Raw genomic sequence first — 14258 nt, forward strand, 5'->3', positions numbered from 1 at the left:
CCAGCGGGGGTGAGGAGGCCCCCGGGGGGGCAATCTGGGGAGGCTGAGCTAGATAGACCCCTCTCCGTGCGACCAGGGTAGCAGAGAACAAAAGAGAATCGAGTGAGAAGGCAAGTTCTGGCTCCTTTTACAGCCGCTCCTGCCCTCCAAACCTCTCCGTTCTCTCTTGGGGAAATCGAGGCAGCCGAGGCTGAGAACGGCCGGGAAGGTTAAAAGCGCTATCAGCGACGAGGCTGGGGCAGCAACCAGAATTCTCCCGTGGGTCTCTGGATTCACCTGCCCGCCCCGGATCCGCTAGCGGGTAATAATACTCGACCACGACCCCCACGGCAGCTCAGACCCTCCCCTCCCGCTTCAGCTTGTCAGATCCCCCACTCCCCACCCGGCGCCAGTTTATAGAACAACAATTTGGGGAAAACAATCCGGGCCGAGTGACGGCCCCGTAATTGTGACAAAGTGAGTGCGGGCGGCTGGAGAGAGCGCTAGGGCGGGAGCGCGGCGGGGCGAGGCGCAGGCAGGGGCGCCTCCCGCTCGCCCCGCCGCCCTCGCCTTCACATTCCGGTCATCTCCCATCCCTCTCCTTGACTCTTCTCCAATTCTTCTTCTCCCGGCTCTTCGCGCCTCCCTTCGCTTGTTCCTCCATCGCTCTTCCCTTTCCTCTCGGTAACGGCTCTTCTCCCGCCCCTGCCCCGCCGCAGCCCCTCCCCGGGGCGCCTTTTCCTCTCTCACTTCTCCCTCTCTCCTCCGCCCCCCACTTGTTTCTCCATCTTTTTCTCGCGCTCAATCGCCCTTGGGGCCCTGGCTGGCACCTCACAACGCGCTTCTCTACCACCCGTGTCCAGGCTTCCTGAGATCGAGCCCTTAGCCCCCTTCCCGGCCCCCACTCGCTGGGAGGCCGGAGCAGCCCAGCACCCAGGGGTTCCTCCCTCCCGGCTGCTAGCGGCGCGCGGCAGCCCCGGGCCCCAGGCGGCCTGCCCTCTTCCCTCCCCCTCCCGCCGCTGCCTCTCCAACCCCTCTCCCTGCGCCCAGAGCTAGTTTGTTTGTCCAGCGGCGGCTGCTGCCGCGCGAGCTGTTTGCCGAGCTTAGCGCGCCGCCGCGCACTGGCGGCCCAATTAAGTCTCATTCATTATTCAACGCCCCCTTCGGCCCCCGTCCCCCAGCTGGCGGCTCCGGCGTCGTTCCGGGGTCCCTCACAGCCCTGGCCCCTCAGTGAGCCCTAGGGGGCAATATGCGAAGCCGCATTCCCTCCCCAGGCCGGGATAAAGACTGAGAGGGCTGGGAATGTGGAGGGAAGAAACTGTCTGTCGACTGCAGGGAGGCCTTCCAAACCCACTCTACCCCCAGGTCAAATCTGGGGGACCTGGGAGATCCCCGCGTTTCCTTTACAGAGGAGGAAACAGGCCCAACAAATGGCAAGACTTGGCCAAGGTCACCTAGCAGGACTGGAGACCACGACACTGAAATGAAGGCACTTGCGTCCCCCTTCCATCTCAGCATCGAGGCAGGGGGACGCAGGCTGTTCTGGCGGGGAGACCCTCATTCCCACCCCTTTTTCTCCCGGAACTCCCTTTCGCCAAAGTCAGGGAAATACAGCGGATTTGGTGTTCCTGAGGGATGGGGAGGCTTCTCGGGTCTCAGGTTCAGATCTAAATGTAGCGCCCCCGACTGACAGGCCTGGAGGCAGGGCAGGGAGGCTAATTCCACCGGACAGTCCGTCTCTACAGACAGCCTGTCCGTTGGTGCCTCTGGCTTAGAGGAATTGGAAGTGGAGCCATCCAAGGCACCGGGGCGATGGAGTAGGGAGAAGGGAGTGTAGCCTGAGGTGAGGGAGGAGTCACATACCCATTTGTGGGAGTGAATGAGAGCGATCGAGCGCTGGTCTGTGCGTTTATAATGGCCCAACCGGGGCTTCCTTGCTGGGGCAATTGGGCCAAGGTGAGCGGGGAGACCCGCCAGTCACGGTCAGTGCGCAAGCGGCAGCGCCACCTGGTGGTTGTGGTGTCGCGGTGCAGGTGCACTCGGCCTGGAGTGGGCGCCGTGCAAGCCAGGTTAAGCTTGGGGAGGCTGAATACGCAGCAGAAAACCTTAGAGGAGCCCTACCTTGAAAGGTGATCCCTACCCGGGCCGGGAGGGCCTTGGGGAGGGGCCTGGCCGGGACGGCCCGACTTCCGTGACACGGCAAACACAGAAAGACAAAGTCCATTTGGATGGAATCGGAGCGGAGAGAGAGGGGCCATTTTGACTCTGGGGTCCGGGAGCGGAGGCACCCAGGTATGGCTGCTCACCCTGGGACCAGCAGGTGGTGGCTCGTGGGCGTTCCCCCCTTCTGTGTAGAGGAGAGACACTGGCAGGCACACTTTGGCATCTGGTTTGATATTCTGGAGGTTCGTCTGGTCGCTGCGGCTTCCGAGAGACCCAGGTCTGTTCTGGAAGGAGGTGGACGAATTGTAGGGTGCCAGGGTCTAAGGTCAAAATGTAGTTTTCCAGAGCTGGAGGGAATTCAGAACCTCTTGCAACTTTGGCTTGTGGGAAGATTTCCTCTTCTGGAGAGATGGGAGACTGGAGAGGGGCTAAAACCTCTGCCAACTGAAGGCAGCCCTCTCAAGAGTGGAGAAGCCTGCGGCGAAGGGTGTGTAGCAGGGGACTTTAAAAATGTGTAGGAACTGAAGATCAGTGGGTTAAAGGATCGGTCTGTGGTGTAGGTTGGCAGCTGTAGCCCTTTAATTTTTTTGGTCTTTTTAGGGCCCCTCCTGTGGCATATGGAGGTTCCATGGCAGCTGTAGCTCTGATTTGACCCCTAGCCTGGGAACTTGCATATGTTGAGGTGTGGCCCTAAAAATAAAATAAAATGTGTAGGAACTTTCGAAGGACATTGTATTCAGCCCTATTCACTCCGCCCCCCACCCCATGTGTCTTTCCAGGAGGTCAGTGGTCTGAGGGGAGGTCTGAAAGTTAAACTTCTGCTTTTTTTGTCCATGTGCTGAGTTCTTGGTTACTCAGCTGAAAGCATTTAAAACTTTCCTCCCCCTTAAATTTGGAGTCACTGTGGTTGTGAAAAGCAGAGATGAGGTTCTAGACGGAGGGTATGGGAGAACCACAATTTCAGGGACATTCAGGAAGATTAGTATTGGAAGGAAAAATGGTTACTCTGTTGAGACCTGAATATAATCTTATGACTGCTTTTTTCCATGACTTAAGGTCCAAGGATAACTTTGGGGCCATGACTGCCATGATTCTCACAGTGGATCCCGGATTTCTGCATTCCGAGCAATGGCAGGTGCCACTGGACTTGTTCTGAGAACTTTTTCCTAAAGGATGGCCAAGGGGCTCCTGATGACCTATGCCCTTTGGGCTGTAGGAGGCCCTGCTGGGCTCCACCACCTGTACCTGGGGCGGGACAGCCATGCACTGCTCTGGATGCTTACCCTGGGAGGGGGTGGGCTAGGCTGGCTCTGGGAATTCTGGAAGCTCCCAAGCTTTGTAGCGCAGGCCAACAGAGACCAGGGGCAGAGGCAGAGCTCAGGAAGGGGGACACCCCCTCTGAGCCCCATTCGCTTTGCAGCTCAGATGATAGTGGGCATCTATTTTGGCCTTGTGGCTCTCATTAGCCTTTCCTTCATGGCCAGCTTCTATATTGTGGGCCTCCCACTGGCAGTTGGCTTAGGAGTCTTGCTGGTAGCTGCTGTTGGCAACCAGACCTCAGACTTTAAGCATACCCTAGGGGTGGCCTTTCTTATTTCCCCTATCTTCTATGGCCGCCCCATAGCCATCCTGCCCATCAGCTTGGCTGCCAGCATCGCAGCCCAGAAGCATCGCCGCTACAAAACTTCAATTGGGTCAGAGACGCTCAGTGTGCGGCTCTACCGCCTGGGCTTGGCTTACCTGGCTTTCACAGGCCCGCTAGCGTACAGCGCCCTCTGCAACACAGCCGCCACCCTCAGCTATGTGGCAGAGACCCTTGGTTCCTTCTTGAGTTGGTTCAGTTTCTTCCCCCTCCTTGGCCACCTGATGGAGTCTGTCTTCCTTCTGCCTTACCGAGTCTGGAGTCTGCTGGTGGGAGATCATGGCTTCAGCAGCGGCTACTTCCAGGAGTGGGAGAAACTATATGAGTTTGTTCAGAGTTTTCAGGATGAGAAGCGTCAGCTGGCATACCAGGTAAGCTTTTCTCCCCTCTCATTCCTGTCTGGGATGGCTCCGGGAGTTCAGCTAAGCCTCATTGGAGCTGGGGCCCCTCATATGGAAGTACTCTTTTCACATCTGCTGGCTCAGGGCCCAGAAGGGTGTCCTGGCTTCTTTGGGCTTCTGTGTGCCATGGATGAAGGTGCAGAGGCTCTGAAAGGGAGTGGGAAAAGATACATTTGAATTATTTACTTTTTATTGAGGTATGACATAAAGTACACTCATTTTATGTATATGCCTGTGTAACCACCACTCAGACAAAGGCATGGGATATTTCTAGTGCTAAGAAGATTTCAGAGTTCCTGTCATGGCTCAGGGGAAACGAATCTGACTAGGAACCATGATGTTGCGGGTTCGATTCCCTGGCCTCACTCAGTGGGTTGAGGATCTGGCGTTGCCGTGAGCTGTGGTGTAGGTTGCAGACATGGCTTGAATCCTGTATTGCTGTGGCTGTGGTGTAGGCCAGCAGCTGTAGTTCTGATTTGACCTCTAGCCTGGGAACCTCCATATGCTTCTGGTGTGGCCCTAAAGAAAGACAAAAAAAAAAAAATCTGAAATTCCAATCTGAGGCTCTGTGCCTTTCCCACCAGCAAGTGGAAGCCAATTCCAGCCTGATTTGGGAAGGAAGCAGGGAGAGGCCCAGGAGCCCTGACAACCTATGAGGTTCTGACTTGTTAGCTTCTGGTTCCCTAAGGTTTTGGGTCTTGCCGAGGGGGCAACAAATGAAGAAATACATCACAGATACCGGGAGCTGGTGAAGATCTGGCACCCTGACCACAATCGGCACCAGCCGGAGGAAGCTCAGCGGCACTTCCTGGAGATCCAGGCTGCCTATGAAGTCCTGAGTCAGCCCAGGAAGCCCAGGGGATCCTGGAGGTGAGAAGAAACGTCCCTTTAGGGATGGACTTTTCCTGGCAAAACTGGGTAGCTTGTCTCGGTCTGGCTTTGCCCACGTGGGGCATCCCAATGGTATCAAAGAAACTGTTACTTGCCATGGAGGTGAGAAAACCTTAAGGGGTGAGAAAGCTTTTGGGGTGGAAGAATGTATTTATGTTTTAAATTTCTGAATTCTTGGCTACTATATTCCTGACCAATTTTTCTTAAAAGCCAGATGGTGAGGAAGTTCCCATGTGGCTCACTGAATTAAGGACCTGGTGTCACTGCAATGGCTCTGGTCGCTTGCTGTGGCATGGCTTCAATCCCTGACCAGGAAACTTCCTTGTGCTGCAGGTGCAGCCAAATGAAACAACCAGATAGTGAAGTGAAAGATGTATTATAAAACCAATAAACTATCTCTTAGAGACTATACCACCTTATTTTACCCCAGTACATTGGTGAATAATGAAGGACATTTATGCAACAATTTTTTTTTTTTTTGGCTGCGCCTGGGGCATGTGGAATTTCCCAGGCCAGAGATGGAAACCTCACTACAAGAGTTCCCATTGTGGCACAGGGGAAACAAATCTGACTAGGAACCATGAGGTTGTGTGTTGAATTCCTGGCTTCACTCAGTGGGTTAAGGATCTGGCATGGCTATGAGCTGTGGTGTAAACCGGCAGCTGTAGCTCTGATTCAACCTCTAGCCTGGGAACCTCCATATGCTGCAGGTGCTGCCCTAAAAAGCAAAAACAAACAAACAAACAAACAAAAACAAAAAAAAGAAAAAAGATAAAGAAAACTTACTACAGCTGACTCCTTAACCCACTGAGCCACCAGGGAACTCCATAATGTTTTTCACTGAGTTAGGTGACTGAAGAAAAATATAAGGGGTCTAATATTTCACAAGGTGTCTTGTGACAAGAAGATTTGATCTATTCTGTGGACTACCAAGGGGTAAGACTGGGGTTAAGTTTCAAAGTTGCAGAAAAATATTTTAATTCCACTTATAGGAGAACTTTCTAGGAGTTACACTTTTCCCAAGAAGGAACAAGCTGCCGAAGGGTAGGGGTAATTCTCCCATCACAGACTCTTCTGCCTGGAGGATGTGGAGAGCCCTTGAACCACACACAGGGGGGCGGGCTAGTTGAATTTAGTCAGGTCCTCCTGAAACTTGGCATTTAATTCCGAGTTACACGCTCTGCTCCCTAGTTGCTAACCGTCCTGTGCGGGGGGGTGGGGGTAGAAACACAAGCACACAGATATCAAAGTTCACTTTGTTTAGTGTTTTGTTTGTTTGTTTGTTTTGCTTTTTACTTTTTAGGGCTGCATATGGAAGTTCCCAGGCTAGGGGTTGATTTGGAGTTGCAGCTGCCGGCCTACACCACGGCCACAGCAATGTGGTCAGATCTGAGCCACGTCTGTGAACACACCATAGCTCATGACAATGCCAAACACTTAACCCACTGGGCAAGGCCAGGGATGGAACGTGCATATGCTCATGGATACCAGTCAGATTTGTTATTGATAAGCCTGAATGGGATCTTTTTTTTTTTTTTTTTTGGTCTTTTTGCCATTTCTTGGGCCACTCCTGTGGCATATGGAGGTTCCCAGGCTGGGGGTCTAATCGGAGCTATAGCCACCGGCCTACGCCAGAGCCACAGCAATGCGGGATCTGAGCCACGTCTGCAACCTACACCACAGCTCAGGGCAACGCCGGATCGTTAATCCACTGAGCAAGGGCAGGGACCAAACCCGAAACCTCATGGTTCTTAGTTGGATTCGTTAACCACTGAGCCACGATGGGAACTCCCCGAATGGGATCTCCTTGTTCAGTGTTTTGAACTATGTCCTAAGAGGTATAAATAAAATGCACTGGAAAATTGCAGAAGGGGAATTCTCATTGTGGCTCAGTGGGTTTAAAACCTGATATAGTCTCTGTGAGGATGCAGGTTTGATCCCTGGCCTCGGTCAGTGGGTTAAGGATCCAGGCAAGCTGTGGTGTAGGTCTCAGATACAGTTCGGATCCTGCATTGCTATGGCTATGGCATAGGCTGGCAGCTGTAGCTCCAATTCGATCCCTAACCTGAGAATTTCCATATGCCATAGGTGTGACCATAAAAATAAAGAAAAAAAAATTGCAGGGACAGGTGACATTTTATGGGGACTTGGGAGAATTCATGATTTTATATCTCATGTGCTTTTTTTTTTTTTTGTCTTTTTGTCATTTCTTGGGCCACTCCCTCGGCCTATGAAGGTTCCCAGGCTAGGGGTCTAATCGGAGCTGTAGCTGCCAGCCTATGCCAGAGCCACAACAACGCAGGATCCAAGCAGCGTCTGCAACCTACACCACAGCTCACTGCAATGCCGGATCTTTAACCCACTGCGCAAGGCCAGGAATTGAACCCGCAACCTCATGGTTCCTAGTCGGATTTGTTAACCACTGAGCCACAATGGGAACTCCTATCTCATGTGCTTTTATGTGGACTTTGGAAAACCCTAGGGAACCAACAGCTTGAGCATCTCAAGGGGGCCTTATTTAATTCCCAAGTGTGGAAGAAACTCACAGGATGCCTCAGTTTGCAGAGGAAGACTGGAGACCAGCAAGGTTAATATTAGGTAATATTAGGTACCTTTCTCCAGCTTTCTTGCTCTTCTTTTTTCTTTCTTTTTTTTTTTTTTGTATGTGCATATTTCACACTTTTCTTTTTTCTGGAAGTTAACTCTGAGTGGTATATGGTGTATTTTTCTTTTTCTTTTCTTTTTTTTTGTCTTTTTAGGGCCTCACCTGCAGCATTTGGAAGTTCCCAGGCTAGGGGTCAAATAAGAGTTGTAGCTTCCTGCCTACGACACAGCCACAGCAATGTGGGATCTTAGCCAAGTCTGTGACCTACACCACCGCTCACAGCAATGCTGGATCTTAACCCCCTGAGCGAGGCCAGCAATTGAACCCTTGTCCTCATGGATACTAGTCAGGTTCATTACTACTGAGCCATGATGGGAACTCCTGTATTCTTTAAAAGTAATGGAATTATTTTGGCTAGTATTCCCTACTGATTAAAAAATAGTCCGATCAGGAGTTCCCATTGTGGCATAGCGGAAACAAATCTGACTAGGAACCATGAGGTTGCGGGTTCAATCCCTGGTCTCACTCAGTGGGTTAAGGATCTGGCGTGGCCGTGGACTGTAGGGTAGGTGGCAGATGCGGCTCAGTTTCTGCATTGCTGTGGCTGTGGCATAGGCCAGCAGCTGTAGCTCTGATTGTATACACTGATATACATTTCCTTTGAAAAACACAATTTGTCTAAGTAGCACATGGAATTTGAATGAGGCATTTTCATAGGCTATTAGTCAGTAACTTACTAACATGATATGTAGTACTATATCTATAAAATGTAAATATATGAAAAATAGTCCTGGGAGTTCCCATCATGGCACAGCGGAAATGAATTTGTCTAGTATCCATGAGGATTCCGGCTCGATCCTTGGTCTCACTCAGTAGGTCAGTGATCCCGGCGTTGCCATGAGCTGTGGTGTACGTCGCAGATGTGGCTCAGATCCTGTGTTGCTGTGGCTGTGGTGTAGGCCAGCAGCTGCAGTTCCAATTCGACCCTAGCCTAGGAACTTCCATATGCTGTGGGTGCTGCCCTAAAAGGCAAAAAAGAAAAAAAAGAGTCTGTAAGAAAAAAGAGACAAAAGAGGCTTTACTTGATTTGAACAATTATTTTACAGCTCTCAAATTTTCTTATGAGTTTTTGTTATAAAAATATGGCATATTTTATTCAAATGAGAACTATTGGTGAGCAGTTTGTATTTTTCCAACATGAGCAATACTAGAATAGATATCTTCTATTCTTTATTCTTATTCCGAGGCACATTTTTTGTTTTCTTAAGGCTAGATTCCAATAAGTGGTAATGTAGGGTCAAAGAGAGTGTATGCTTTATTTATTTATTTATTTATTTAATTTTTATTCTTTTGTTGTCTTTTTGCTATTTCTTGGGCCGCTCCCCCGGCATATGGAGGTTCCCAGGCTAGGGGTCGAATTGGAGCTGTAGCCACCGGTCTACGCCAGAGCCACAGCAACATGGGATCCGAGCTGCGTCTGCAACCTACACCACAGCTCAGGGCAACGCCGGATCGTTAACTCACTGAGCAAGGGCAGGGACCGAACCCGAAAGCTCATGGTTCCTAGTCGGATTTGTTAACCACTGCGCCACGACGGGAACTCCGAGAGTGTATGCTTTAAATTTTGATTGATACTGTATCAGGTGACTTTTGGAAAAGATTGTAACAGTCTACACTTCCACCAACAGTCCAAGTGGCTTTTTCTTTGTTATGGGTATGGACTGTTACCACTCTTTTAAATTTTTGCCAAATTGGATTTCCCATCGTGGCTCAGTGGTTAATGAATCCGACTAGGAACCACGAGGTTGTGGGTTTGATCCCTGGGTTAAAGACCTGGCGATGCCGTGAGCTGTGGTGTAGGTCACAGATGTGGCTCCAATCCCATGTTGCTTGGCTGTGGTGTAGGCCGGCAGCTACAGCTCCTATTAGACCCCTAACCTGGGAACTTCCATATGCCGCGGGAGTGGCCCTGGAAAAGGAAAAAAAAAAATTTTTTTTGGCAAGATGATTGGTGGGAAATAGTTTCTGATGACTTCCATTTGCATTTCCCTGACTCTTAGTGAAGTTTGGCATATTTTCAAATTTTATTGGGCACTTGCATTTCCTGTTCAGTGAACTGCCTGATCATATCATCTATGTATTTTTTTTTAATTGTGTTCCTATTTGTCTCTGTGGAGTCTATTTTCTTGATATCTTTGCTTGATTGAAACCTTAGTCCTTCATTACATGTGCTGTAGATATTTTCCGCCCAATATATGGTTGGTCTTTTGACTTTATTTTTGTATTTTTATTTATTTTTTGCTTTTTAGGGCCATACTTGAGACATATGGAGGTTCCCAGACTGGGGATCTAATTGGATCTGTAGCCACTGGCCTACGCCACAGCCAAGCAACTCGGGATCTGAGTGGCATCTGCCACCTACACCACAGCTCACGGCGATGCCAGATCCTTAACCCACTGAGCGAGGCCAGGATTTAACCTGTCACCTCATGGTTCCTAGTCAGATTCATTTCCGCTGTGCCACGACAGGAACTCCAATGGTGTAACATTTAAATAATAGCGTATACTTTTAAGAGATTGCTGTGATAAAGAAGCTAGCATATGCAGAGTGAGCAAATATAGCTAGAATTCCCTTTCCTCTTTTCAGCCTATATAAGGAACTATGGCTTGAGTGTCTAGTGAGTTACTGGTATAGAATGAAATTTCTACAGGTAAGGCTGAATTTTCCTAGAGAGTATTAGTGTATTGTGTATTTTTAAAAAAATTCCTTGGCTTTCTCCCTGTGATGCAATGGGATCAGCAGCGTCTCTGGAGCTCTGGGATGCAGGTTTGATCCCTGGCCCTGAGCACTGGGTTAAGGATCCGGCATTGCCACAGCTGCAGTGTAGGTTGCAGCTCTAGCTGGGATCTGATCCCTGGCTGGGGAACTCCATATGCCATGGGGTGGCCAAAAAAGGGGGAAAAAAATTCCTTTTGGTCTCCTATAAATCCCTGTATGAATGCTTTCATATAATGGCTAGAAAGAATAAGAATGATGGATTGTGTTGTGATGATAGGGTTACAAGTGGTCCTCTCCCCTTCTTTTTTTAATGGCTGCACCCCTGGCATAAGGAGGTTTCTAGGCCAGGGATTAAATCCTAGCCGTAGCTGCAGCAATGCCAGACCTTTTAACCCACTGTGCTGGACAGGGAGCAGATCCTTGCCTCTGCAGTGACCAGAGCTGCTGCAATCGGATTCTTAACGCACTGTGCCACAACCAGAATGCCGAGACGCTCTTGTTTTATAGTTAAGAAAATGCCAGGAGTTCCCTTTGTGGCACAGTGGAAACAAATCCGACTAATATCCATGAGGATGCAGGTTCAATTCCTGGCCTCGCTCAGTGGGTCAAGGATCCAGTGTTGCTGTGAGCTATGGTGTAGGTCGCAGATGCGGCTTGGATCCCACATTGCTGTGGCTGTGGCATAGGCTGGAAGCTGCAGTTCTGATTCAACCCCTAGCCTGGGAACTTCCATATGCCTTGGGTGCAGCAAGAAAGACAGACAGACAGACAGAAAGAGGGGATTCCAGCCTTTCTCAGCTGTTTATGGGGAACCAGGAAAGTGGGGTTGGGTTTGGTCATTTGTGGATGACTGTTTTAAAATGGGACAGAGCTCCTCTGGGCCAGTAGTGACAGCAGAATTCCTTAGAATGAGAACACCTCTGCAGGTAAGATGAACTTCATGGGAAGGAGATGGGGAACTGCTTGTAAGGTGGCTCTTTTCACCTGCAGATTCTTTTTGCCTTTTCCAGGGCTGCTCCCGAGGCATATGGAGGTTTCCAGGCTAGGGGTCTAATCAGAGCTGTAGCCACCAGCCTACGCCAGAGCCACAGAAACACGGGATCCGAGCTGCGTCTGCAACCTACACCATAGCTCATGGCCAGGGGTTGAACCCGCCATGGTTCCATGATTTGTTAACCACTGTGCCACGATGGGAACTCCCCTCACCTGCAGATTCTCCTTGTGGAACTCTATTGGCATCCTTGGCAGATTCATTTCGATTAGGGAAGCTGTCCCCTGACAGCTGGAGTCTCAGTCCTTCTACGCAGAAGAGCAGAAGGGTTTCAAGTTTATGAAGCATGGGTGGTCTGCCATCCAACTCTTACCCCCACTGGTCACTTTAGTGTGGATTGGTGTTAAGATTCCCACAGGAGAGAGGTTTGCGGGTGTGGGCTGCAGCACTAGGTGAAAAATGAGAAAGTTAGAGAATGTTTACCTCTTAGCAGGAAAGACTATTTGATTAAACTATCTTTAGATTTCATCTTCCCTTTTGTCCTGGCCCGTGTGCAGGTACTGAAATCGAGTGTTTTTCAGGATTAAGCTACCTTCCTACCTTCTAGATGTCTTACCTCTGAGGACATCTAGATATTCATGTATCTAATGGTGTAGCCTAGCCATGTTTTTGAAAAAAAAGAAATGGAGGCATTTCCATCATGGCTCAGTGGTTAATGAATCTGACTAGGAACCATGAGGTTGCGTGTTCGATCTCTGGCCTAGCTCAGTGGGTTAAGGATCCGGCGTTGCTGTAAGCTGTTGGTGTAAGTCGAAGACACGGCTCAGATCCCGTGCTGCTCTGGCTCTGGCATAGGCTGCTGGCTACAGTTCAGATTAGACCCCTCGCCTGGGGACCTTTATATGCCGTGGGTACAGCCCTAGAAGAGACCAAAAGAAAAAAGAAAAAAAGAAATGGAGCGAATCATGTGAATTTAGAATGTCTAGAAGGAAATTCTGCTTTGTCACCAGCGCTGTGACATTATAATCACTAAGACTTTTCTGGGACTGTGCTTCTCCAAGGACCTGATAGAGTGAAAAATCAGCTGAAAGTAGAAATTCACTATAAAATAATTGTTTTTTAAAAAATGCAACCAAGATATTAGCAAGTGAATGGTCTTCCTTATTCTCTACCTGAGTTGATGTAACGAAATCCAATGCTTTTATAGTCTTCTGCTCCTACAAATAAAAATGTAGAGACCTGGAGTTCCCCTTGTGCCTCAGTGGTAACGAACCCAGCTGGTATCCATGAGGATGCAGGCTCCATCCCCAGCCTTATCAGTGGGTTAAAGATCTGGTCTTGCTGTAAGCTGCCATGTAGGTCGCAGACGAGGCTTGGATCTGGCATTGGCTGTGGTGTAGTGTAGGCCAGCAGCAGCAGCTCTGATTTGATGCCTTGCCTGGGAACTTTTATATGCCGAGGGTGCGGCCCTAAAAAGCAAAAAAAAAAAAAAAAAAAAAAAAAGCACAGACCCATTAAAGAGTTAGAAGGGAACTGAGAAGGCCCCTACCCCAAGTATGCATCTGGTGCAGCATCTTGAGAATAGTTTGCCTCACAGATGACCATACTGGCTTTCTTTCTTTCTTTCTCTTCTTTTCTTTTTTCTTTCTTTCTTTCTTTTTTTTTTTTTTTTTTGTCTTTTTAGGGCCTCACCCATAGCATATGGTAGTTCCCAGGCTAGGGGTCAAATGGGAGCTGCAACTGCTGGCCTACACCACAGCCACAGCAACTAGGGATCCTAGCCGCATCTCACAGCAATATCAGACCCTTAACCCACTGAGCAAGGCCAGGGATCAAACCCATATCCTCATGGATACTAGTCAGGTTCGTTAAGTGCTGAGCCATGATGGGAACTCCTGAACATTCTTAATTGTTATTATTATTATTATTATTTTTGGTCTTTTTGCCTTTTTCTAGGGCCGCTTCCCTTGGCATATGGAGGTTCCCAGGCTAGGGGTCTAGTCGGAGCTGTAGCTGCCGGCCCACACCAGAGCCACAGCAACTCGGGATCCGAGCTGCGTCTGCGACCCACACCACAGCTCACGGCAACGCCAGATCCTTAACCCACTGAGCAAGGCCAGGGATCGAACCCGAAACCTTGAGGTTCCTAGTCAGATTCGTTAGCCACTGCGCCACGATGGGAACTCCAATTGTTGTTCTTTTATTAGACTGAAATTTGCTTCCCTGAAATTTCTTCCTAGATCTGCCCTCTCTTGGTACAAAGAACAAAAACTGACTCCCCCCCCCAAAAAAAAAAAAACCTTTCTTGGGAAGAACCTACCTTTTACCTCATATCCTTCCAGATCTTCCCTTTTCCAGATTAAACACCACCTTGTTTAAGGAAGCGCTGTAGTTCAGTAGAGAGAAGATGGATGGAGAAGGAGATGGATTCTCCTTCTGCCACTGGCATGACCAGGATGAGCCACTTTACCATTGGGTCCCAGTTTTTTCCCTGTAAGTTGAGGAAGTTGGACTTTGTTAAGATCGCTTTTCACACTGGATTCTGGGTTTTTAACTGTTCAGCTGGGGCTTGTGTTAAATCGTTTGGTTTGTCATCTTCTCTGCCCTCTTGTGGACACTGTCTTGGGAAGAAAATAAAATATTTAATTGCTCAAAAACAATATAAGGGCCATTTCCCTCCATAAAATACTTCACCTGTATCAAACTCTTTTAGTTTATTCATCTTCCCTTCTCGTTCCCATCCATAGACGTATGTAATTGAATCATATCAGGGGTACAATTTTATAGTTTTTCCCCCTCACTGAATC

The 14258-nt window shown here is 49.2% G+C and overlaps 1 protein-coding gene across 4 annotated transcripts; it reads left to right on the forward strand.

The window, feature by feature from the left end:
* The first annotated feature begins 2054 nt into the window (after window positions 1–2054).
* DNAJC22 (DnaJ heat shock protein family (Hsp40) member C22) lies at window positions 2055–14258 on the forward strand. 4 transcript variants are annotated; one of them, XM_047788430.1, is made up of 4 exons: window positions 2055–2271; window positions 3199–4155; window positions 4874–5055; window positions 5291–5318. In XM_047788430.1, exons 2-4 carry the CDS (start codon window positions 3316–3318, stop codon window positions 5295–5297), a joined length of 1029 nt encoding a protein of 342 aa, XP_047644386.1. In that variant the 5' UTR covers window positions 2055–2271; window positions 3199–3315; the 3' UTR covers window positions 5298–5318. The 4 variants fall into 4 exon arrangements, with proteins under 4 accessions (XP_047644386.1, XP_047644384.1, XP_047644387.1 ...); XM_047788428.1 differs by lacking the exon at window positions 5291–5318 and adding an exon at window positions 13810–14258 and having other exon boundaries at window positions 2056–2271; XM_047788429.1 differs by lacking the exons at window positions 2055–2271; window positions 5291–5318 and adding exons at window positions 2286–2419; window positions 13810–14258.

The sequence above is a fragment of the Phacochoerus africanus genome, chromosome 7 (assembly GCF_016906955.1).
Source record: "Phacochoerus africanus isolate WHEZ1 chromosome 7, ROS_Pafr_v1, whole genome shotgun sequence".
In the NCBI taxonomy this organism is placed as follows: domain Eukaryota; kingdom Metazoa; phylum Chordata; class Mammalia; order Artiodactyla; family Suidae; genus Phacochoerus; species Phacochoerus africanus.